Source organism: Odontesthes bonariensis, chromosome 17 (assembly GCF_027942865.1).
Source record: "Odontesthes bonariensis isolate fOdoBon6 chromosome 17, fOdoBon6.hap1, whole genome shotgun sequence".
Classification (NCBI taxonomy): domain Eukaryota; kingdom Metazoa; phylum Chordata; class Actinopteri; order Atheriniformes; family Atherinopsidae; genus Odontesthes; species Odontesthes bonariensis.
The window spans coordinates 34,252,330-34,279,381 of NC_134522.1; the positions used below are offsets into that span (position 1 = coordinate 34,252,330).

A 27,052-nucleotide genomic window follows, 5' to 3' on the forward strand; every position below is an offset into this window, starting at 1 on the left:
TCATTTTAGTCATTTTAGTCAACACTGTACATAATAGAACTTCTCTACACACGGCGGCATGATCAATCATTATCATGCAGGTTGTTTTGTTGTCCTTGTTGTAAACGAAATGGCTCCAGCTCCAACAAACCGTATACCGGCAGGTGAGCTAAATGCTACAACTAGCATGCACATGGCGAGTTACACATCAAAGCAACAGAAGCTACGGGTGCAGCAACCTGAATACATTACATGAACAATATATACAGCCATACTCACGTTTCATTTACGCACACACCACTTGCCGGGACATTAATCAACAGCTCGATCTTCCCTCTGTCGACTCAGAGCACACACCTGTTCTAACCGAGCACCGACTGTTAAGCTACATGACCAGCAGGGGGCCGCTCCGCTCTGAACTGACCAACACTACTTTGGAGCCTTTTCTACATCAAGAAACACTTATATTAACAATTACAAATTACAAATTAATTATAAACAATTAAATTTGTTAATGTCCATTCGTCCATGGCTTGTAAATTTCGTCTTGTCTTAGTCTCGTTAACGAAAATCATTTTTTATTCTCGTCATATTTTTATTTTCTGGAAGCATTTTTGTGCGTCATCGTCTCGTCATCGTCACGGGTAAAAGGGGCGTTAACGAAATATTTTCGTCATCGTCCTAGTTGACAAAATTAACACTGCTCCGGAATGATTGTTTGTAAGTCCACCCAGTGGGCTCTCAAGCTTAACAGGGAAAGTGGCTGCTCCAGATGTCAGTTGAACAACTTATGGCCCCTGCCCTCCCCAGCTTTCTTAAAACATGCTCCGTTACTTTCTTTTTCAGTGCAGGGATAGTCGTCTCTGTGATGTATTTGCGACTTGGGAACTTATACTTAGGTACTGCGGGATCCATAAAAAGCCGGAATCCCACGCTTTCAACGAAGGCAAGGGGCAGGTTACCGAGAACAGTCATTTCGGTTATTTTTTCGGACATCTGTCTTGCTGCTTCACTCTTCTCGTCCCACTGCTCCTTCCCACGAAGTGTACTGACCAGGGTTTGTTGCTGCGGTCCATCCCGCTTTCTCTTGCTGCTAGCAGTTGCCTCAGCCTCAAACTCTTTGTGTTCGATCACATATTTTGTCTTCAAATGTTTTGTGACAGTTTTCAAAAGTATTTCATAAAAAAAAACAATACAACAAAATTCTGGGGTGCCAGTCAGGTATCCCTCCTGACAAATAGGATCATTTAATCGCAATACTTTTCGTCTATTAACGGCCACATAAGGAGCGAACACACAAAGGTGTCGACCTTTAACCAATTAAAGGTCGACACCTTTGTGTGTCGACCTTTAATTGGTTAAATGACAACCAAACAAAAAAACAAACAAAAAAAAAACAACAAAAATGAACAATCACGTCCTTAGCGAGGAGAAAAAAAAACAACGTCTTTACGTGTCTCCTCAAAGGAGGTACAGACTCTGGCACAACTCTTCCACCCGCTCCACAGCAAGAGCTGCAGAACAACAACACAACAAAGAAACCATCAGGCTACATAAGCCACACACCTTCATATTTACAGAAAAAAGAAAAATATATATAAACACTTACAGTGTAGAATTCAGATGATAGGTATATGGAAATATGAGATGGTTCCTTCGTTTCTGTGCTGGATGAACATCATTTTCAAAATAAATACAGAGCGTAATAAACATCACTTGTGAAAGTTGAAAGAATTTGCCATATTCAACGGACCTACCGGAGTTTCAGTGTTGAGGGATTTAACAGCCTCAGCGCTGTGCCAAAAATAAGAGTTTTTTTATCTTGTCCGCTTGTGACAGTATGTTTGTCCGACTCGCGCGTCAAAAGTAAACTGCCATTTAAAAAGAAAAATGAGGCGTCAACTTAAACAAGGACCACTCAGGTGAGTACACGACCACGCTTGGGGCGTGTTCGTAATGGCAAATAAAAAAAAGAAAACAATAAGAGAAACAAAAACTGTGCAACACAGCTCCAGAATGGAGCGGGTTGTCACATACCCCCCCCCCCCCCCCCTTAAGAATTCCCGAACTAGTAGGCTAAGGGAAACTAATTTTATTCGCCTTAATTGTCGGTCACTTTTTGAAGTAGAGGTTGTATTTCCAAAGCTAAATATAAGTTAGAAATATATTTATTTTTCCAATCGTTCAGAAGTAGTGAACCCAGGAAAATCTTCTTCATCACTTTCTTCATTGATTATTTCCAGGATTCTTTGGCGCTGTGCTTTGTCCACTTCTTCGGCTGTGGGGTAACACGGTTTCATCTGTGAAATATGAACCACCCGAAGATCTTCACCAGTGTCTTCCAACACCACTTCATAATTAACAGGGCCAGTTTTCCTGATAATGCGATAGGGTCCCTTCCATCGTGGCGCAAGTTTGGCAGTAAATGATTTGTCTGCTTTAGACAGGGGGTGAGAGCGTATCCATACTCTATCTTTTTCCAAAAAACTGCCATCTCTTCTTCGACGATCGTAGTTTTGTTTTTGTCTTTGTTTAGCTTTTTTCTGATTAACATCCGCAAACTGACGGAGTTCAACGATCTGTTTTGCAGTGGTGTAGATGGAAGAGTCAGGATCACATAGAGTTGGATGGAGTTCTGCATCCAAAGGTCCTTTAAGTACGCGTCCTAGATTTAACTCAGCAGGGGTCACGCCTGTAGATTCATGAGCGAATCGAAATTCTGGTAAGTATTTGTCCCAATTTTTATGTTTGTCACTGACATAGGAAGAAATCATCACTTTGATGTTACGATTGACTCTTTCCGTCAGGTTGGTTTGTGGATGGTATGCAGATGTTTTCTTCGGTGTGAGATTCCATTTTTTTCAGGTTTCATTAAAAATGGAGGAAACGAATTGTGGACCCTGGTCAGAAAGTATGTATTGTGGTACACCCCATCGTGTCAGTATTTCTTTGATCAAGTGATGAGAGACTGTTTCTGCAGAAGCTTTGCGGAGGGGAAACATTTCGACCCACCGGGAGAAATAATCTACAAAAACTAGGAGGTAGATGTTGCCACTGCTACTCCGTGGAAAAGGTCCCATGAGATCCACACCTAACAATTCCCATGGTAGACTCACTTCCGTTTGTTGTAATTTTCCAGGAGGTTTCCTGACTTCAGGTTTATATAGTTGACAGATTTGGCAGTTCCTCACGTAGTCTCGAACATCAATGCTCATCCTTGGCCAATACACCAAGGCTTGCAAACGTTTGTAGGTTTTATAACGCCCGAAGTGTCCAGATAGGGGGTCATCATGATGGTGATGCAACAACTGCTGACGTAGTGCAGGGGGTACATAAACCTGATAGAGGGTTTTATGTGGTAACGTGATAACTCTGTAGATTTTGTCTTCTATAATGGTATACTGAACAGCTGGTGATTCTTGTACTGGCCCTTTTTCTGTGATTTCTTGGTACAGATCTTGTGCAAATGGATCTTCTTGCTGGGCTTTCCAGATATTTTCATCTGAAATTTGTAGTTGACGAGAGGTGTCTCGCATGGACCGTAGTACAACTGCACAGATAAGTGGAGAATGGTTTGAAGTGTCAATCGGGGCTCGTGACAGAGCATCTGGAACTGTGTTGTACTTTCCTTTTCGATATTCTACACTAAAAGAGAATTCCTGTAGTCGAAGGGCCCATCTAATCAAGCGAGTACTAGGTTTTTGAGTTTTAAACACCCAGACCAAAGACGAATGATCTGTTACAACTGTGAAATGTCGTCCTTCCAGGTAACATCTCCATTTTTCAATGGCCCATACCACAGCAAGACATTCTTGTTCAGTTGTTGAATAATTTCTTTCCGCGGTGTTAAGAGTCCGGCTGGAGAAAGCGATGATCTGCTCTGAGCCCAGCCCAGTTGGTTGAGTTAACACAGCGCCCAACCCTACATCACTGGCATCTGTGTAAACAATGAAGGGTAACTTCAAGTCTGGATGACCAAGGATAGGTGGTGAAGTCAGATGTTTTTTCAGAGTTTCGAATGAGGTTTGACATGATGGTGTCCAAATGAATTTTGCCCCTTTTCGCTTCAAAGCGTTGAAGGGTCTGCTAAGGCTGAGAAATCAGGCACAAAACGGTGGTACCAACCAGCCATGCCTAGAAATCTCTGGAGTTGTTTGAGATTCTGTGGGACAGGAAATTCCTGAACAGCCTTAACTATGTCTGGGTCCACTGCGATTCCATTTGCAGAAACAACATGTCCTAGAAATTTTAAGGTAGAACAAAAAAACTGACTTTTTTTCATATTTACGGTAAGGTTGGCTTCACGAAGTTTATCCAGGACTGTTTGGATGTCTATACTGTGTTGTTCGTAAGTGGGAGAGTAAATGATAATATCATCCAGGTATACCAAACAGCTTTTTCCACGGAGCTCACCTAACACCAATTCCATTAACCTTTGGAAGGTGGCGGGTGCATTTTTTAATCCAAAAGGCATGACTTTGAACTGAAAAAGCCCATGGGGACACACAAAAGCAGTTTTTTCCCGGCTTTCTCGGTCCATGCGGACTTGCCAGTAGCCGCTATTTAAATCTAGAGTGGTAAAAACCACGGCTCCAGAAAGGGATTCTAAGATCTCCTGAAGGTTTGGTAACGGATATGCATCTGTGTGGGTGTTTGCATTAAGTTTCCTGTAGTCGACACAAAAACGAGGTTTGGGGTCATTTTTTTTTGGTACCAAAACAACTGGAGCAGCATATGGTGATGTGGATGGTTCAACAATGTCCTTCTCCAACATTTCACTTATATGTTCGTTAATGAGCTGTAGTTTAGCAGGTGAAACTCGATATGGTTTCTGTTTGATCGGCACATCGTGTGAAAGGTAAATCTGGTGGGTGAGTACATTTGTACATCCCAGTCTGGTGGTACATACGTCTGAATTTTTACGCAGTTGGCACAACAGTGACTGCCTTCCAAAACTATCCAAATGTGCATTGTTGGCTGCCTTTTGGAAAGCCTCTTCATTTGTCCCCAGTGTAGCCAGATCGGCAGGAGCAATCGCTGAGAAAAAAGCAAGCTGTTGATGAATTTCATTAGACCATGATGCAAATTCATGAAGAAAATTGTATTGTTGTTTTCTGTTGACTTTGAACCAGTAACGTTTTCCAGAAATATCAAGCTGTAGACCAGAAAGGGAAATGAAATCAAGGCCAACAACTGCAGGGAATGTGATGTGTTGAGCAGACAGGATAACACAAGGTAGGTTTATGGACTGACTTTGTAATGTAATGGTAATTTCACTCCATCCCAAAGGTTGTCGTCCTTCTCCATCTGCTAAATATAAAGGTCCTCTTGTCCAGGGTTTGATTACTCCATTCAGTTCATTCCAAACTTTCTCATTTATCAGGGTATAAGAGGAACCTGTGTCCAAAATTGCAGCCCCTTTCCAGGAGTTAATGCTAATGGGAATTAACAACTGACTCGGTAGGGCATTTTCTGAAGAAATGGGTGTAGAGCAGAGTTCACTGGTAAATACGGTGTTAGTGAGAGAACCAAGCATTGCTGGGCCTGAAGCTGATGGGGTGTGTGATAGACTGCTCGTCGGGTGAGGAGAGTTTGAAGATGAGGGGGGCCTATTGGTTTCAGCCCGTGGACAGGTTGCAGGTGAATGATTGCCTTTACAACGCCAACAGAATGGTTGAGATGGACGATTGTGATTCTGGTTGTAATTTAGTTGTCTTGGCCGTACTGTGTTGTCGTGGTGAGGAGGAGGTCTATGTTCAACAGATCTAGGTGGTAATTTTGCTTGTTTCTTGTGTTCATACTGTCGTTGATTGTCTCGATCTCTCTCCAGCTGCTGTCCCAGACGAACAAGTGCATCCACAGTTGTTACCCTGCTACTCCTCAGCTGGCTGGCCAACATGGGATTTATGTTTTTCAATATTAATTTGACAATATCCTCTTCTTCCATCTGTGGTTTCCAGCGTCTGCATAAAGATTGATACATGTATATGAAATCTCTGATGCTTTCATTTTCTCCTTGAACTCTGGTCCTTATTCGTTCTGCTAACTCATCTTCATAATCCTCAGAGAGAAAAGCGGTCTGAAACTGCCTTTGAAAATCAGCCCAGGTGTGTACGCGGTGTCTGGCTACATCCCACCAATCTCTGGCTGTGCCATGCAACACGTTCCTTAATGTAGCCATAAGTTCCTCATCTGTTAATGAGTTCAACGCCAAATAATCTTCACACCGCTCCAAATACTGTAGAGGATCAGAGGGATCTTCTAATTTTCCAAATGTTGGAAACAACAATTTTACAGGATTTTTCCCCAACTCCCGACTCCTGTTTAAAGAAAAAGTAGCGCCGCCTGCAGTTATTGGGTTTCTTGTTAACCCAGGCCGAGCAGTAGATTCCATCTGTGGTTTATTGGTAAGTGTCATTGTTTCTGGCATATCCTGATACATTGTCTGAACTATTTCATCCATTATTGTGGTCTGGTGGCAGGTCTGGGTTGGTTGGTTTATTTTCACGATCTCCTTTGTCACAGATTTGATTGTGGTTTTACATGCTGAAATCTCCCCCTGCAGGCGGAAAACCTGTTCCTGCAGAGCAGTAATGCTGTCTGTAACTGGGTTAAGCATAGATTTGAACTCATTTAATAACTCAGTTTGGTGGTGTTTTAGTCTCCAACCAAAAGTAGCTTTTATTTGCGAGAGTAAGTATTCCAACTGTGCATCCATGCGTTCATATTGTGAATGTCCATGAACGTGAAGTAATTCTTCCACTCTTTTCGTTGTTGTGTCTCCCATATTGCCCATTTCCCGCATAACACTGACTTTTAAATTTTCCATAGCCGTTTTTAACTCTTTTACTGAAGTATCAGTTACAGTCTGTGTTCTACGTTGAGCGCGAGGAAGTGGCTGTGGTGCTAAGGGAGGATCCAACATAAAGTCTGGACCAGTTAATTCCATGTCCAGGAGAGAATATGCTGTGGAGCGTATCGGGGAGCGTAACACCGTTGGGGGAGAGGAACTAATTAAAGGGTGCTCCATTATATTCGCCTGTGTGCTCATTTTTTTTTTTTTTTTAATTTTTTCATTTTTTTATTTATATATTTGTCATCCAACACAAAAACCCAGGTCCCATCTGGGGTGCCAATTTTTTATGTGACAGTTTTCAAAAGTATTTCATAAAAAAAAACAATACAACAAAATTCTGGGGTGCCAGTCAGGTATCCCTCCTGACAAATAGGATCATTTAATCGCAATACTTTTCGTCTATTAACGGCCACATAAGGAGCGAACACACAAAGGTGTCGACCTTTAATTGGTTAAATGACAACCAAACAAAAAAACAAAAAAAAACAAACAAAAAAAAAAATGAACAATCACGTCCTTAGCGAGGAGAAAGAAAAACAACGTCTTTACGTGTCTCCTCAAAGGAGGTACAGACTCTGGCACAACTCTTCCACCCGCTCCACAGCAAGAGCTGCAGAACAACAACACAACAAAGAAACCATCAGACTACATAAGCCACACACCTTCATATTTACAGAAAAAAGAAAAATATATATAAACACTTACAGTGTAGAATTCAGATGATAGGTATATGGAAATATGAGATGGTTCCTTCGTTTCTGTGCTGGATGAACATCATTTTCAAAATAAATACAGAGCGTAATAAACATCACTTGTGAAAGTTGAAAGAATTTGCCATATTCAACGGACCTACCGGAGTTTCAGTGTTGAGGGATTTAACAGCCTCAGCGCTGTGCCAAAAATAAGAGTTTTTTTATCTTGTCCGCTTGTGACAGTATGTTTGTCCGACTCGCGCGTCAAAAGTAAACTGCCATTTAAAAAGAAAAATGAGGCGTCAACTTAAACAAGGACCACTCAGGTGAGTACACGACCACGCTTGGGGCGTGTTCGTAATGGCAAATAAAAAAAAGAAAACAATAAGAGAAACAAAAACTGTGCAACACAGCTCCAGAATGGAGCGGGTTGTCACAGTTTTATCAGGTTCGAGGTATTGAAACTGCCCGTTTTAACTCCACCTCTCGAAACTTTCAGGTCGCAAATCTTGCATGTAGCCAATGTACTCGCCGGCGTTTCTATAATGAAATACTTCCACACCGCTGACATTTTCTTCTCCTGGTTTGTTTTTCCCTCCGCATGAAAAAGCTGCCCCGGCATTGGTTAAGAGCGGCTATTGGCCCGCTCTCATTGGTCTGGAGCAGGCCAATAGCGATAGCTGCACAGTGATCACAACACAGTGTAGCGAGTGTCGGGAGAGAGAGGGCTACGTTCAAGTGTCATACAAGTATCGGTAAATGGTATCGGTGCCCTATTTGTTGGTACTTGCCGATACCGATACCACCATTTTAGTGCCGATCAGGGCCCCGCCCGATACTGGTATCGGTGCAACACTATTAAAAACATTTCTTTTCTCGTGTCTATGCATGAAATCTGCACGATATCTTTTAACTTATCTTGACTGTTGCTTGTTTTTAAATTCATTTAAATGATTTTATTTGTTTCTCCTTATATTCTTTTATGTATTTTAATGCTTCTTCCACTCCCTGCTGCAATGCTTTTATTTTATGTAAAGCACTTTGAATTGTTTGTACATGAAATGTGCTATATAAATAAATTTGATTTGATTTGATTAAAAACTAAACTGAAATAATAATAATCTATAAAAGTTCTGTGACAGTAGGTGTAAATTTGGATGATAATAATGTGTCTGTTATTGATATCTAAAATATCTAATTCCTCACACAAACTAAGTACTGCAGTTCATTTCAGCTGTGAAATATCTGCAATTGTGTTCGTAAAAACAGCTTCAGTACTAGATCAGGTCTGATATGTCTTATTTTTAACGAATCAATGATGTGCAAAATTAGCTCAGTGAAACAATGACAACTATGGCACTGCAGTCAGAATTTTGTGTTTTCCCCACGTCAGAAATGTTTTATGGGAGACTGAGTCAGACCCAGAAAAGCTGACACTGTTGTTTTTAAATATAGTGTAATAATGACCCCCATTAACACACGAGACACATGAAAAATACACTCAAGTTCCAAAGGGTTCAGATTTGGGCCAGAAGACACTTTTTAACAATTCCACTTACAGTTCTATGATTTTTTTTTTATTTTCAGTTCTATGATTTTTAAAACCACTGAGTAGCTGAGGTTTATAGGCAGAGTATGACAAAACAACAGGTGAACATTGTACAAATAGAGACCAGATGTGTAAACATGTAAACAGACGGGTACCAGAGTGTCCTTGCTGGTGTAGTGGACCATCCAGCCTTCTTTCATCACGTTGCTGCTTTTCCTCTTTGCGTGTTTGACGGACTGAACGACTCGCATCAGTGGAATGTTGTTACTCGTGGATGGGCTGCAGGAAGCAGGGTAAAGCCTCAAATCTTTGCATCTATTTGCACTTTTGTGTGTGTATTTGTGTGTGTACCTGATGGCACGACTAGAGTCGTCCAGGTCATTGTCACGCAAATCACTGAGGTCGGTGGGTCCTGTCTCCAGCAGCAAACTACCCCCTGACGTTAGTACTTCATCCATGTCGTCAAGTAGGCAGCCACTTCTGTCAAGATTGTGGTCATCAAGGCAACTCTCCACCGTGACAACATCTGACTCTGCCCCTGGGCTCAGAAGTTCTACACAACCATTAAAAAAAAGGAAGTTATTGTAAGTCTGCCTAAGTAATAAAGAGAACAGACTGCATACTTGGATGGACACGATGAAAGCTCCTAGAAGTCAAGTAAAGTTTTTTGTTTTTTTGCTGCCTGGTGGCTTATTGATATATCGGTCAAATACTCCCAACCCTCTGACATAGCTAATGCAACTTGTATGAAACTGAAGTATCAAAACACACCTAAAACACAATTTTCCCTAATGTGGCTGCCTAACATTGAGTGTTCTATTTGATGCTAGACAAAAGACTGACATGACTCATTAAAAGATGACTGACTATCGCAGAGACAAGCTGCGGATCCATGGGAGGAAGTGACTCCTCATGCATCTTCTGAAGGTGGCAACCTGTTATATCTTTACTTCCTCAAAGATCCATTTTAAGAGTAAGACCTGTTGTTAAGATTAAGCTTTACATTAATTTAGTAATCAAGTACAAAAAGAAAAAAAGCCAACAATTTTTGTGGGTATAATGGGAAATAATTTTTTTTCCTTGAACTGTTGTCCAACAGAACTGCATGAACTGCTCAAGCAAATAATGCTTAACGTCATATGATTGTTTTTCCAACATGCTCTGTACTTAAGATGGAATTTGATCGGGTGCGTGATCTGGACTCCGCCGAACGGACAGACAAAGCCAACTGAACCTCCATGTGAGAGACTTCCATCCTGTCGAGCCCGGGTCACAATCCAATGGACAACCATGTGCGGTGAGGATATTCAATTATCTAATTCAGGCGGAGACAGTTGAAAGAAACATCTCACAACTATAGAGACGTTGTTGACAGACATGTCATGGTTATTGCTGGAGTATTTCCTGGGTCTGTATACTTCAAGTGGAATTTAGTAGTTCATAGTTGCACACTTTTGGTAATAAAGAGAAGACAGATAACTGGAGATGGGCAGCGGTCAAAGTAAAGGAGAGATAATTTGCAACAGTGGAGAACCTGTCAGCCTAGTGCAAATTTATGACTGAACGTTATCCTGGCACCACCCCCAAATCCCCTGCCCTCACAATGCCAATGGTCGAGGTGTCTGGTACAAAGGGCCCAATTCTTGTATTCAGACATTGGTCAGAAGCTGATGTGGCAGAAGTAATATCACACATCTTCAGCCCCAAAGGCAATCTCACTAGGTGGGAATCTGACCTGATCCAGTTCGTCAAAGAATATTGGCCTACTATATCTGAGTTACAACGCCTGATAAACAAATCTCTGGGCAATGAGTATCACAAGGTCCAAAGTGTGTTTACACCATCGAGAATGGCCAGCCGTCTGGTACATACAGACTTTGAAAGTAAAGACAACGGAGATTTCATCAGCGCCATGCAGGCACCCATTGACCACTCTCCGAGAATAATTCCCTCTGAGACTGAACCTGTCTGCCAAAACCTCTTTGACACAAGGGCCACAGGAAGGGTGCAGCGCGTTCCTAGCGCATCCGATGTCAGCCTTTGATGTTCACCAGACCTGACCTCATGAGCATTGAAATGCAGGCCGTCCCCACAACATTACTAACACTGTCCGGGTGGGGCGAGAGGCAGGGGCGAGAGGTGGGTACAGGGGTGGGGCAGGCCTAGAGAAGATCCAAGTGTATGTCGCTATTGTGGGAAATGTGGGCATTGGCAGGAGGAATGCCCTAAGAAATCAAGGGAGCCAGCCTTCGCATGGTAGCACTGAGGGAAAGAGGGGACTTTGGAGGAGTGGACTCCAGACATAGGTCGTCATTCTTCAGAACCACAAGTAATGCACCCTACACCTACTAAATTAGACAAAACACATATTCTTGAGTTCACCATGCATTCTACATGTGCGCTCAATTCTACGTTGATTGGGAGGTACAAAGGAAATTTGCTTGGATTCATGCGTACGTACAGATACATGATGTAATAACAGACACAGAGCAGGGAATGACAGAACTCCACGAGGATCACCAATGGAATCCGTTCGGAGGCATGCAGGCAATGACAGGGTTATGGGGATCTTCCCTCATCTCAGGGCTAGTTTGGATAGCAATTCTGTTCATTCTGATTACGGCCGTTGTTAAAGTATGTGCTAAAAGAACGGCCGCTACATTGGTGACAATGGAACATCAAGACCAACCCGATTTATACCCTCTTCCAGACTGGGTTTCCCCTCGATTCTGAGATCTATGATAGTGACGATAACTCAGAAAAAAACTATTTAATAACAGGTCCTACTTGTTCTATGTAGAGCCAATGACGCAATGAAATGACGGAAATGAGTTTTTTTCCTTTACAACAGAGCTGCATGAACTGCTCGAGCAAATAATGCTGAACGTCATATGATTGTTTTTCCAACGTGCTCTGTACTTAAGATGGAATTTGTCTGGACAAATATGTGTACGTGGTCAAAACTGTATAAAAGGACCGATCTTAGCATCGGTGGGTTGTCCATTCTCTTGAAACCCTGTGGTTGACAGAGGCTGCACCCTATTCTGCCGAATAGTGAGACCTGGTCTCTGACTCTGTTTGATGATTATTGCTGACTATTGCTGGTTGTTCATTCTAGTTTGATTTGTCATTCTGTAATACATTCCTTAGATCTTAGCAGACTTATTGTTGTCTTTACTACCTCACCATAGAGCAAACACTTTTTGCCTCTGCAGTGGGATTACATATTTTGAAACTTACCTTCATTTTTGGAAACCTCTCCCAGGCAGTTGTTTGGCACTTTAAGGGCACATCTTTTGTGACAATTAAATTTACAATCTGAAAAAGACACAAGATAAGAGGTTAGGCTTAGATAAGGATTTGATTAATTTAATAGAAGATTCATTATAACTGATCTACTGACAATGATTACAAATGTAATATGCTCAAAACAACCAAAAAAGGACTCAAGAGATCTTAGAGACAGAGAAAGTCTGTCTAAAGTATTAGACATGAGGTTTTGCTCTCTTTCCACCAAAAGTCAGGGCTGTTATTTATTTATTTATTTGTTTTTTTTCTATCATTTAAAGATCTCTGGTGGGCAAAGAGGCTGGCTGCAGTGAAAAACTACAGCCTCTGTGGATGGAACACCCACTCAAAAAAAAATAGGATTGTGATGCCCCAGATGTGTTGCTTTCTTATTTCTTCCCTCACAGGTGTATGTTTTGGTTATCTGTAACTAAATAAAAGTAAATCTGGTGTGGCTAATTTTCAATACAATGTACATGAATTACATGTTGTCAGTTTCCTGATCTCCACAACTATCTCCACAACCAAGATCAAGTAATTATTTTTATAAAAGAATGTTGGGCTGAACAGAAAACCTGTTTTAGTTTTCCTTTTGTGATACTCTTTAAATCTAACATTTGCACAGATTGAATCCTTGAATTTTAACACCATCCTGCTGAAGCTGTATTTGGCTTGTTTTTGACTATTTGACATACAATTCAACTTTTTACACTGAAAGGTTTTACTAAAATACTTTATATCAACAAATACTCTTTTTGTCATTAGAGTAAGACTAAATGAAAATGTTCAAAGACTCCTTCGGGTGCACACCTTTGCACTGCAGCCCCTGCCTGAAGAGGCCTTTCAGCAACTTTTTGCAGTGCTGGCAGACAGTCGGACGGGTGTACGAGTGGATCAGAAAGGTGTGGGGAACTTTGACCTTTGACAGCAGAATCTTGTCCAGCTCAATGGGACGACCGATGTATGACTGGGAGCTGGATCGTCTTTCTCTGCCAGGGAAATAATCTAAGTGGTTCTTCTGCTGTAAGGAGAAACAACCAAAAAACTAGCTGCTGGCTAGCACAAATTTTGCAATCACAGTTCATATAGCAAAACCGTCAGACATTTCAGAAATGTTCTCCCAGACTTAGCTCAGCGGTACAAAAGAAAAAATTATATAATTTATAGAATTATAAGACACGTTTAGTTTTTTAAATCATTGTGAAATTACTGTGAACTGTGACACTCAGTGGGTCTTCATGATGAGATTAATTTCATTATAGCTATAGTTGGGTTCTGCTCCTTATTTGGGCAAGGGTAATTCTCCTTGGATATATGGCGGTGAATGAATGGGATCAGAGGCACAAAGCGTGTCATACCCCAGTATGATAGGTGGCGCTGTACCCATTCCAACTGTTGCTAATAGAGCCACTTCCTGTTGACCTCTTCACCACCAACAACAACAACAAACTCAGGCATTGGAGAAAGATGGAGAATGAAGAGCAAGATGAAGGTACGTCCCTTTGCATTTTCGTTTGTGATGAGCTGCTTGTTGCACAAACGCGATGCCCAACGGAGCATTCTCCATCGCGTTGTTTGTTTCTTTCCTACGGCGGTGACAACAGTAATATCGTTTCCTTTGACTTCCGGTTCACAACGAAAATCTGGAGCATGCGCAGAACGCAAAGTCCAATTCACCACAAGCAGGTTTAGTGTGACTTTGTGTCTTTATCCGATCACGAGTAACCCGATGTCAGATTAAGGTGTATACATGAACTTAATAACTCAGTATTATTGTAATTTAGCCCTTAATCCGATTTTTACAGTGCCATGTGACCCCACTGACTGATAAATTGCTAAGAACAGTAGTAACGTTAGCAAGATGGAAGATGAATAACAACAGATTTTAAATTCAACTTACTCAACTTACTTATAGATCAAAAGAAGAAATGTAGAACAAGTTCAGTTCAGTTTGTTACATAGTTTTTCATTATTAAAAGCAATGGAACTTACCTCCATACTTGGACTGACTGGTGACTGGATAATGAGAAAAAATAAAAGAATGAAAGAAAATAACAGGTAGTTAAGTTTCTAAAAAAAATAAGAAAACAGTTTGAACATGTACTGGATGTTCAACCGTTGAACTGACCAGTAAAGCGTCGTCTGTGTAGAGAGGAGGCGAAGGCTCAGCAGAGAGGCGGCGACCCATATTGACCATTCCGCCTGTCATGGATACATTCGATAGACGACGCCTTCTCATCCCGCTGCAGTTGTTAGGAATCTTAAAGGCACAGCGTTTATGATAATTCAGACCACAACCTAGAGAACAAAACAGCATTTCATGGAATCCTCTGTTACTTTTCAGCTCAGGAGTGTCCATATTATTACTTCTTTTTATGGAAACATCTTGTTGCGTGCAAAGCTGTCGCACCTTCACATTTAAGCCCCTGTCGTACAAGTCCCCACAGCATCTCCCCACAGTGATCACAGAAAGTTGGAGCTCTATACGAATGGACAAACAGGCAATGTGGACGAATCTGGAAGTCCTCCATTGTGGCTGAAGCTGCAGAAGATCAGAGAATGAAGTAAATAGTCACAAACCGTACAATACTTTTTCTGCCAGGTTGACTTGTCTTATTATCAGAAACTTGAGGCATTTAAAATGCATCTCTCATAAGCAGGGTTGTTAAAGATGCAGTTAAAGGAGGTATGAATTATGCTGGAGTTTTCATTTAGTTTATTGTAAGCAGATTAGTAATTTTAAATGTAGGACAAAATGTAATCATTATAGAAATTGATTTGTCATAAGAAAACACATTTGTAAAATGAGCCCAAGTGTTCTAAAGTGTTAACATAAAATAAGAGCAGTTAGATAAGTTGAAATCTCAGTTGACGTGTAAGAGCTTGAACGTTTTATGTCAGTTAAACATCTATATATTGAACCTTTTAACTGGAAGGAGGAAAACTAATTAAATCTTCAATGCATTGATTCAGGTCAGGGTCCCTGGGGAGCTGGATCCTATCCCAGGTCCTATCATGCGAGAGGTGCGGTACACTCATGACAGGTTACCAGTCCATTACAGGGCCAATACAAAGAATAATGGGACATAAAACCACGTGAAGCAAACATTTCTTACGGATGGACGAAAACTTCGCTGCAACAATGGGAAAGGCTAATTCTACATGTTTTCTCATCTAGTTTCATGAAATATGGAAATACCACAACAGGGCAACACTAATAAAACAAGAGAGGAAGCGAGTAGGTTGGTTTGCCTGTGTCTAAAGACTTGTGTGAAAGATGTTGATAAAAGATGTATGAACCACTATGCATAACCTCTGTAAGTTACACAGCTTCCCATCATCTCAAGACTAATGTTTGCTAAACAAGACTTTAAATATTTTATATTTGAATGTGTTAAAACATAGATTGACTGTCAAACTAGTAGTTTCAGAAACTGCAGGCCACTAAAGTTATTTCCTAATAACTTATAAAAACATAGATCAGTAAGAGGACAACTGACATTAATGCTGATAACAACATTTGACACACTGGAGCCACTCCCTGCTGCTTGGATGTATTACCAGAGGCAGCAAGTTAGGCACTCAGAGGAAAACAGTTGGAAGCCAAGCTTGTCTCCTAAACAGTTTAAAGTCCCAGGTTGTCTATAATAGTGTCAGGAATAAAAGCTCAGAGTACGTAAAAGAGCTGTTGAACCCGAACCAGAGAGCCTTCAGGGAGGGAGTTCAGTCAATGAGATCAACAGCATGCTCCTCCCCTGCCTCTAGCAACCTCACACTCTACCTGTACCCACAGCCTTCTTGTAACACCTCTGTAATGTCACCATGCACCTTAGTCATGGATCTGAACACTGCCCCATCAACATTTACCCCAATATCAGGAAACACTGATAACTCCAATGCTTAAAATACATGTGGAAGCCTTCACAGCAGCCTGGATTATTGACCTGACCAGCCTGAGTTTGTGAGACTGAAGGGTTCCAGGCCTGAGAAGTTGGTCAGCAGCACAGAAGTACCACAGGGGACGGTACTCCCACTGCGTGTCTTTACTCTGTACACCTTAGACTTCCGGCACAACTCAGAGACCTGTATCTCCAGAAATACTCAGCTGTCTTCTCCTACTGTTGGGGGCCCCTTAGGTGGGCCTGAGGGTAGTGGGCCTGCTTGTTCGGGTCTGTGGTGGTAGCGCCATGGGAGCACCGTTGTCCCTAGGCGTACCCGCTGCACTACACGTCGGCGGGAGGTGCGCAGCCTCTCCCTGCTGCTCGCTGCTGTACCCCTCCGACCAGCTGTAGCCTGAGGTGGCCTGGTCCTCTCGGGTGTTGGGTAGGATCTCTGTCGGGGGCCTGAGTGGTTTTCAGGCTAGCCGGTGCCTAGTAGGGCTGGTGGGCTGTCGCCCCTGATTCCCTGAGGGCCTTTGCTCCATGGCCATGGGGGCTCTAGGGCCTTCCTTTCCTGTCTTCTGCATGGGCACACAGCTGTTCCTGTGGTGGGCTGCCTGGGTTCCATGCTCCATGGGGGATGGTTTTTCTTTGTTTGTCCTACTGTAGGCGATTCTGTTGGTTCTCTGCCAGGTTTTCCCACAGAGGCCGTAGAATGTTTTCTATTAGGTCTCTCTATAGATGTAGCAGCTGGTTGTCTGGTTTGCCTTTCTTCTATTTGTTTTACATTTAGTGTTGTTGTTATTGGTGTTTTTCTATCTGTTGTATGTATTTTTTCTTCTCTTTTCTTCGCTTTTCCCCTTTCTTTGTTAAAAGAAGTAAATAAGAATAATTTTATAACCTTACAGTAAGAGTTGGCATATTTTAATAACACACAATGTGAAGTATTTTAACAGTGCAGAATAATTTTGCCTCAGTAAAACCTCTGAATACATTTTACACCTCTTAGAAATAAAGATTTAAAATCATGACTCAACAGAAAACATGATTGGTCCAAAACATTGTCAAGTAAATGTACGTGAATAGAAGAGGGTGCAGGGTGTTTTGACTTTTTCCCTTTTTGTTACTAAACACTGCTTCATTTATTTGCATGAGGTGCTTCTATGAGAGGTCTTCTTGCTTATTGATTCACTTTTCTGAAACTGTGTTTAGCAGTAGAAAACTACACCACATCTTCTCAACTTGGGAATTTCGATATCTTCTTTGATTAGATGCTTGATTAATTTGTGGTAATATAATAATTCTGGGCTGCACGGTGGTGTGGTGGTTAGCACCGTTGCCTCACAGCGAAAGTTCCAGGTTCAACTCCCAGCTGGGGCCTTTCTGTGTGGAGTTAGCATGTTCTCCCCGTGTATGCGTGGGTTCTCTCCGGGTACTCCGGCTTCCTCCCACCATCCAAAAACACGCATGTTAAGTTAATTGGTGTCTCTAAAATTTTCCCTAGGAGTGAGTGTGAGTGTGTTTGTCTGGTCTGTCTCTGTGTGGCCCTGTGATGGACTGGCGACCTGTCAGGGTGTACCCTGCCTCTCGCCCGATGACCGCTGGGATAGGCTCCAGCCCAATGGCGTAGCCACGGGTGTGCCGATGCCACCCAAAGAGGCAGCTGGCACACCCAAAAAATTGCCGTCAGACGATGCGTTGCGACACCTGCACCTGCCAACCTGGCGTAGCGTTATTTCTGATGAAATATTAAATGCTTTCAATCGCCAAGGCATGCCGTCTTCCCCTTTAAATTGAGAGCTGCGCAGTGCGCACAGGAAAGCAGCAACATCGTTGTGTCCTTTACTCTGCTGCTAAGCCCAATAGTTGTGTTCAGATGGTTAAATAGCTTTGTTAATCATGCGTAATGTGGATACGTTATGGCTCTGTGAGAGTGCCTGAGTACGCACATGAGTGTGCTATATTTTACTATTTTCATCTCATTGGGCACGCAATGTCTGTTATGTTTTTGAAAATAAATTTGGCACACCCAGTATTTGCTGGTGCACACCCAATGTCTTTTTTCTGGCTACGCCAGTGCTCCTGCCCCCCCGCAACCCGACCGACGGATTAAGCGGGTGTAGAAAAAGGATGGATGGATGGATGAATTTCCTGTTTTGTTGATTTTCATATATCCCCTCTTCTGAGTTTGTGCTTAAAATATTAATTTATCCAAATTACTTAAAACGCATTTGTTTCTAGTTGCATAAAAAAATCTATCAACATTTTAAGACCACGAGTATGTATTGCACTTACTAAATACATGTCATTAAACTACATTCCACATACAGTATATTGTGTAAAGGTTTATGCAGTTTTAAAATACCATGTTGAAATATAAAAATCATCTTTTTAATCAACCATTGCTGGCTAAGCAAATTTGATTCAGTTTAATCTGAAATTCAAACCCAAATTTGAAATGAAAGCAGCAAAAAAATGTCGAAAATGTTTTTCATAGATATACAGTTAATAATGATGACATTTGGTTTGTACATATTTGTTGCAAGCATTCTTTAGATGAAGGACAAAAGCTATTTAAATGTACAAAACTGAAACAGAAACAACGCTAAAATCAAAGGTCCTCAATTTTTTTGTGTCAATTCAATTCAAAAATACTTTATTTATCCCAGAGGGAAATTAAATGTTGATGTAGCTCAATTAAATCAAGGAGTTATTATAGATGCTGATGGCTGTGGGCAGGAAAGATTTCCTGTAGCGGTCTGTTTTGCATCAGTCACTGTACATTATGTAATTATTAGCACTATTAATGAAGTAAGTTACTATGTATAGAGTTACACAAGTTCATAGGACCTTTTTTTCTCATTACTTTAGGTTTTTGCCCATGGGATGGCAGTGTAAGATCTGCAAGTCTATGTCTGCTACAAAAGGGAACCTTCTAAAGCATTACAGACTACAGCACGCAACATTTGGTTGTGGGCAGTCTCAGCCATAGTGGTTGACCTTACATATTCAAAACGCAGAGTGCGCTTCACACACATTTGTCCAAGTACCATGCAGCAAAGGAAAGTCTACAGCCAAATATCATCTCCACTTTTAAGTGTTTAGTTTGTAATGCTAGTAGTTCTACTGAGAAGGACTTCTTTCAGCATATTGGAAATCATCTGAAAGGCCATCAAACTGTCTTTTGTGTATTTCAAGGGTGCATTTTTTTGGACAAATATTTACAATACATTTCTGAAACACAAAAGCAGAAGACACCAACCCTATTCTTTGAGTGATTTTAAGCAAGCTGTGTATGAGAGACACTAATCAGACAGCTGACCTCTCTGATCTACCAGAGGCCAGTGCTGATGAGGGAACTAGTTTAGATGGTGCATCACACCTAGTTCTGAAAAGAATTGCCTTGCTTCTGCTGAAGCTACAGAGCATATGTAATGCATCTGTGAAGTGCATTGATGCCTTGGTTGAAGACCTTGACTTCATTTCATCTCCAGCATCTGTTGCCGTTGTTAGAAATACACTTGATTCAACATTGAAATTAAATAAATGCACTGTAGACCAGGCCATCATTACTGACTTGGCAGAACAATTGTGTAACTTCCATCCCATTAGTACAGCACTAGGAGCAGGTTGTCCTCTTAATTCAGCTTTTAAGGCGAGACACTACAGGTGAATAGGGTAATATTTTAAAATAATAGATATCACCATGAAACTTCCTCAGTTGATTACTTACACAAGTATAAAAAAGATGTATTACAAGTTTTTTAAATGTATGTTTCATTTTGCAAATTAGGCATTATCTCATTGAAAATGCGCAAATTTTCATATATTTCCGGTTGATAAATTTCTGAACATATGATAAAGCCAGGTGCAAAATACTTTTTTCATTTTGTTTACACACAAGATGAAAAGAAAATTACAGAGGGATTTCAGGATATCTGCTTTCATTACCTAGGAAATCAAAATATACTGTCCATAGCCTAAAAAAACATTGATTTTTCGCCATATATTTTTATTATAATATCAGATAAATCAGGCCAGGAATGATTTATTAACAAATCCTTCTTTAAATATCTTCAGAATACTGCTAAGTGTATAACTGGAAAGTTTGGTCCAAGTAGGTGCTACATAGACTGAGATATTGATACTGAAAAAATTCAAAAAACTGATTTTGAGAAAACAGCATTTAAAGATTTAAAAAGGGGAATTTAATACATTTGTATTGGAACAGTAAATAGACGAAGTTCGGTTTGGCGCATGAAAAATCTAACTTCTTGGTAAATTCGGGCGAAACGTACTATCACGAGTAAACAAAATGTAATGAAATAAACATTTTAATGTATGTTTTCAACGTTTTCTTTATGGCAGGTTGAAAGAACACATATTGAAGAAATATGTCAAAACTCTCAAAATTAACCACTCCATGAAAAATCCCTGTTTTTGACTGCCGTGTCTCGCCTTAAGAGAAGAAGGTACTTTCAGGAGCACTTCCAGTGTGTTGACCCAGTTGAATATATTCTTGATTTTCAAAAGAGCAAAACATTTCAGTAAGTCTCTATTCTCAGAACTTTGCAGGAAATCATGAATAGTAAAGACGTTGGTGGAGGTAATCTTATCTAGGCGTTCAAACAGCACTGGATATATTAAATCAATTTTTGATGGCAAATTTTTACAAGCATAATGATTTTTATGCTGGAGAGGAAACATGACTCTCAATAATCCTTTATGTCGATAATTTTGAGGCGTGTAACCCACTAGGAAACACAAAATTACTCCCATTTATTGGACTTTGGAAAATTTGTCGTCAGAATTGCAATACACCTAGCATTACTTTGCAAAGCTGTTGATGCCAAACAATTTGACTACAAAGTAGGTTTGGAACCACTCTTGAAATATCTTGTAACTGTAGAAAAGGAAGGAGTTTTTATTCCCAAAACTGGAAAAAGTATTAAAGGGACAGTTCACTGTGTTGCCGCTGATAATCTCAGTGCACATTTGATTAGTGGACTATTTGAAAGTTTCACAGGGCCATACATGTGTAGATTTTGTCTTGGACGTTCTTCCAAGTACCAGACACATGAATTGCGAGGTGGAGCATTTCCACCTCGTACAAAGGACGGCCATAGTTCGCATACCTTTAAAGAAAATCCCAGTTCAACACATTTCTTTGGTGTAAAGCGGTCATGTCCACTGACTGACAAATTGACTCACTTTTACTTTGTCTCTGGGTACCCACCAGATGTACTTCATGATGTTGTGAGGTACACCCAGTGGTGTAGTCCAGGGTATACGCGGGTTTACGGCGTATACCTACTTATTTTTCTGTCAGTATTTCGTATACCCACTTCTAAATCCCCCTGGATGCGGCCAGTACTCGCTGCCAGTGCCTTCACTGATTACACCGGTAACTTTAGGCATAGGGACTGATGAGATAATCAGTCCTCATGGCAGAGTGGGGCGGGAGATGCGCTGGCCACCTCTGGAACCTGATTGGACACCTCAGGTGCAAGTGCCACTCCAATGGATTGACAGGCATGTCTTGTCGAAAGATGCGCGATGCGAATGAGAAACGCGGCCTCTTTTAAATGAGTGGCAGGCCTCGAGAGTGTCATGTTGAACAGAGTGAACCTACTTTCGTGGAATACATAATTTTTTAAAGACACTGCACATTTAGAGAAGCTATGTAGCAGTATAAAGTGGTACCTTGAGTTACGAGAGTCCCGACATAGTTTGTTTAGTTACGAGCCGTTATTCTGTCGATTTAAACAATAATAATAATAATAATAATAATTTTTTGGGGATTTACTGTATATGCGAGCAGAAGTTTAAGTTACTTGTTATGAAGCTTCAGGCACACCGCCGCCAGTTGGCTTGGTGAGTGAATCCGGCCGGCATCCCGCCTCTTACTTGTTCACTTCACTTTGTTACCTGAGCAAGGAAGCATCTCGTGTTTTGGGCTCGCATTTGTGCAGTTGTTTAGCCAAACTTTCAATGTCCATTAGAAAGAAACACCATGAAAAAATACAACTGGCTGCGCTATATAATGACACAGAAACAGAAACATTCTTAAAGGCAGGGTTAGCCAAACCTCCTTGGACAGGTTTTTATTAAAACGCGCTGCAGATGAAAGTGAAGATAATTAAGTTTCTTTTTTTTTTTTCTTTTTTTTTAAAGTTGCAAACATCCTCTGCCAGCATCTTCTGCCAGTCCAAGCGTCTGATCTCCAACATAAATACACTTTATAAAATCAGTATATTTCTTTACATTCTCTTTTATTATATCGTATTATGTTCTTCTACAATGTTTGTTATTTAAAGTAATACTATGTAACATTTCTACCTTAAAATAACAGCTTGAAAAAATTGTGTGGCTAGAATGAGTTTTAATATTACGATTGGCCTGTCTCCTATGCCCTTCGGGGGTCTGAGTTGGAAAAACTGCGCTATGTAACTTTGCTGGAGCGGCCCGGGAGCTGAGCGGAAGTACTTCGACTTGCTTTCTGGCACACCTACCGCAAAAACAAATAGACCCCTCTCACGCTCCCAGGTACATTTGATTACTCTTACCTTCTCGGTCGACATAGCTTGCACCTTCTGACTCCTCGCCGGTTCGTCAACAAACGTGAAACGTGAAAGCGAAAGGGTGTTGTATTTACGACAGTGTAACCGTACATTACCTCCAAGCCTGTAGGGGGAGCTCCATAGTGGGCTTTTTGAGAAGTTACATTGTATTGCTTTAAAAATCAATTTAAGCCAAAACAGAAAACATTGGGGAGGTTTTTTGGGGGGCATGAAACGGATTAATGGCATTTCCATTCATTTCACTGGTGAATATTGATTTGACGTAAATCAAAAGGTCTAAAAGTATAACTTTAGCCAAGCTATTTCCCCTGACTAACCTGCATGATCTGGTTTACTTTTATAGTAGCTAGGCTTGGAGTTGATTTTAAAGTAAGTTAAAGCACAAGTATGGAGACAAATAGTTTAAGATTAACACAATATTGAGGTTTATTATGAGGTCTTATTTTGTGTAGGGACGGATAATAATGAAAAGAACGGGAAATATTGCAGAAGTGCAACAGAAGACATGGTTGAAATATCCAAAGATAGCCACATATTTTGGGAATAATACAGAATAATACAGATGAACTCTCAATAACATATGAAACAGAAACAGATCCTTTGCTTTGCAGGTTAAATGGTTTCACCATGGTTTCACCTCAACTGGGCCATTTAACTGGACTACTGTCCTTGTAACCTTGTAACAGGGGAGGTAAATCAAGTTATAGAGTATGTACGACACAACACAGTGGACTCACAATTCTGACACTTTTGACTTTCTCTGTGGGAGATTGTGAGAGTTTTTCTCTGGAACAGTCTGGAAATGCTTTCAGTAACCCTAAATAACCACATACTATATTAATAGTCTGATTTACAGACACAATTTCTGATGTGTTTAACCATCTTACAAAAGAAACAGAAAATCTGTGAATGACAGAAGTTTTCTGAGAAATGTAGCTATATTAGTGCACACTTGTTTTAGGGTTGTTGTTTTTTAAAAAGCTACAACCACTTTATCTGGGTGTTTGTCCAGTTAGGAGAAGCTTAATTTCACGATTTTAGCCAAGTTAATGAGTCTAAATGCACTTTAAAAGTCCAGTTTTGGACTTGAAATGAATTGTTTTTTTCTGGTACCATTTCAACAGATATGTCCAGTATTACACCATCTGATGTTAACAAGCACTGCAATACCTCAACCTTTACTTTAGCCTATCTTTTTGCTGTCTCTTGCTGTATATGCACTTACCACCATGTCTTTTTTTAAACACGACTGCATTCTTGATATTCCTGCACTGTCCTTTTAAATGTCAGTGATCTCTCATTACCCATGATTATCATGGGAAGAAATGGTGTAAACTTTATGTAAAGCACATTGAGTTGCCTGTGGTATGAAATGTGCTATATAAATTAAGATGCCTTGCCTTGCCTTGCCTTGCCTTGCCTTGCCTTGCCTTGACATTACTTTGGTTTTAGAAAGCTCAATTGGATGACTGGAGCACTTGCATGGTCACTCATCAAAACCGATGTTGAAAAGTGTCAGAAACTCATTAAAGTGATGCAGTTTCCGTACCTGTATAAAGAAAACCTCTGAGCCAGTTACATGTCTTGCTGAAGTTGTTTCTAACATTGCTGGAGATGTGCCCCGACCAGGATTTAAACAACTGATCTTCTCCAAAATTGGTAAATGTATCACAAGTTGGCACATACAACTTTGTTCCCAAACTAGCAAAATTCTGTAGATAAAGCTCAAATAAAGTGTGAATATACATAATCTCATTATTTTGGAGGCATTTGTATTAATTTAGGTGTGTTTTCTCACATGTCCCCATGTGTATGCTTGATATCTGAAATCTTTTTTGTTGCCCGCCTCTTTTATAGGAACACAAGGAAATCCACTTGGACGGTAAAAAAGCAGAAGGTGAAGATGAAGGAATGCTGAACCGAAAGAAAGAAAGAAAGAAAGAAAGAAAGAAAGAAAGAAAGAAAGATTTTGATTTTTAAAAACTCATTTATGTACTCAATGATTATTCAATTAAACATTCAACTCATCTTCAAACCAACACATTCGTAAATGAAAGTTCAGAATTATTCAAAGTAAACAAAACACTTTCATAATCCCAGATATTTTGAAACACACTAAGTTCATCCATTTTTAGGTAATATTTATATTCTAACATCACTCTTGCTCTAATCATACTCTTGAAAAGCTTCACACACTCAGTGTTCTGTTCATTTTTAATTTTATACTTTCTGCTCAAATAAATGGCCAACTTTGCTTGACCAAGAAAAAAATTCAACAACCGCCCTTTTTTCTTTTTTCATATGAAAAACAAAAAATAAAACACTGTTCAGTAAAACTTTCTCCAAATAATCCCCAAATATCCCTAAGTAGTGTAAATAAATCTATTATTCAAACGCATTGTACAAAACAATGAAAAATCGTTTCCCTTAATGAACAAAAAGGACATTTATCTGAAACAGCAGGATTAATAATAGAAACAAAAGTATTAACTGCAATAATACCATGCAAAATTCTCCACTGTAAATCACCAACATTTTTAGTCAATGGTGCTTTATAAAGTAAACCCCATGCAGGTTTCACATCAATACCAACTTTAAAAAAACCTCTCCAAGGAATATCTTTTTTTCCCTTTAACTTTCCCTTATTTAATGCTTTAACACATCTCATATATGGGACTATGTTTTTAGGTCATGTTTGGTTTTAGTCATGTCTTAGTTTAGTTCTTAGTTTTCCCATGTTTTAGTTTCCCTGCAATTAGTTTCATTCACGTCACCTGCACTCATCAGTTCCCCACAGTACTTAAGTTCCCTGTTTGCCTTCAGTTTTTGTGAGATCCTTGCGCCATACTTATGCACCATCACACCACGTCAAGTGTTTCAAAGTTAAGTATTTATCCATGCTAAGTTGTTTTTTGTTTCTAGTCTTATTAATGTTTCATTTGATTCCACAGTTTAAGTTTCTTTGTTATCCGGCTCAGCCGCGCCTTTTGTTTGTTACTTTGTTTTTGTAAAATAAATCTAGTTTGCTTTTTGAAGTCCGCATCCGTGTCCTTCTCACCCACCATCCCTGACATATATAAAGTCTTCCCACTCACAGAATCCAATGTTGTCCATTCATTTTTCCCTTTCTCCAGAAAACCCCCAAGACATTCAATGTTAAACAATTGCGGCTTGAAACATATTTGAATAAAAGGATCTGTTTTTTCAGATGTTAATTGTCCGTTAAACCATCCATCCATGAGTCTTTTGTCCTTATCCGATAACACTTGCTTGAGTCTTGCCAGCATCATGCCAACAATTCGCAGAGAATGAATCCCCAGCCTTCTCGCAAGGGAAACCACATCTCCCACTTCAGGACCAACAAGTTCAAGCAAATGTTTCAGCGTAACAATGCCATTTTTAAATAACAGTTCAGAAATCATAGCCATATCGTCCCACGCTGAACCCAAACAAGATCATTTGAGGACAGGTTCCATCAAAAGCCAGTTTAACGATGTAGATGTTCCAGTCTCTTTATTTCCATTAGTTTTCAAGTTTTCAAAATACTGACATAAAAAGATTACAAACATTTTACACTATATCTTGAGTGGTCCAAAATAAATAAAGTTTTACCAAGGCCTAAACCACCCACTTTTGAAAATAAACAGTCTGTGACCTGCCTCCACAAAACATCTTGATCTCCATTAAAAAAAACTCTGTAAAAACTGTAATCTAAAGGCTGCTTTCCTACTTTCTAAATGAATCAAACCTTGTCCTTCTTCTTCCTTAGGTAAAAACAGAACACTCTGAGGGACCCAATGCAACCTTTCCCAAAAAAAGTTAAAGCGGCGCTATGCAACTTTCAGTAATACAGGGTTTGTTTACCATGCAATACACACCTCAAAGCTGTAGGGGGAGCTCCGTAGAAAATAAGGCGACAGTCTAGCCAGACTGTCGTAAACCCACCAGAGGCAATTTACGGTTTATTTTTCAAGACACTGGCAGAGAGTTGGAGAGCCGTCGACAGCTAATGGAGAGGGGGTGTGTCTTATCAGGCTACCTGGCTCGGCTCAGAGCCCTTTAGACCTGCCGTGAAGCAGTAGTTCTCGGCTCTCGTGTGTCGCGAGACTTCCAGAGGTAAACAAAGCACGCGGCGCCACAGGCAAAGTTGCAAGCGCTGTTTCGGTCTAGGGCCACCAGATGGAGATGGAAATGTCACCGTTTTCATCAGAACGGGTCAGCCAAGCAAT

General features: G+C 40.4%; 1 protein-coding gene across 2 annotated transcripts in view; it reads right to left on the reverse strand.

Annotated features, from left to right (window-relative positions):
• prkd1 (protein kinase D1) overlaps nt 1-27,052 on the reverse strand; it is a 263,074-nt gene that overhangs the window by 171,625 nt on the left and 64,397 nt on the right. The window contains exons 3-9 of one of the 2 annotated variants that reach the window (XM_075448220.1): nt 14,775-14,906; nt 14,493-14,662; nt 14,357-14,380; nt 13,175-13,382; nt 12,317-12,394; nt 9,428-9,629; nt 9,232-9,355 (exon numbers count right to left, since the gene is read on the reverse strand). In XM_075448220.1, coding sequence (XP_075304335.1) covers nt 9,232-9,355; nt 9,428-9,629; nt 12,317-12,394; nt 13,175-13,382; nt 14,357-14,380; nt 14,493-14,662; nt 14,775-14,906 — 938 coding nt within the window. Of the gene's footprint in view, nt 1-9,231; nt 9,356-9,427; nt 9,630-12,316; nt 12,395-13,174; nt 13,386-14,356; nt 14,381-14,492; nt 14,663-14,774; nt 14,907-27,052 lie in introns of both variants that reach the window. The other variant, XM_075448219.1, reaches the window with a different exon arrangement.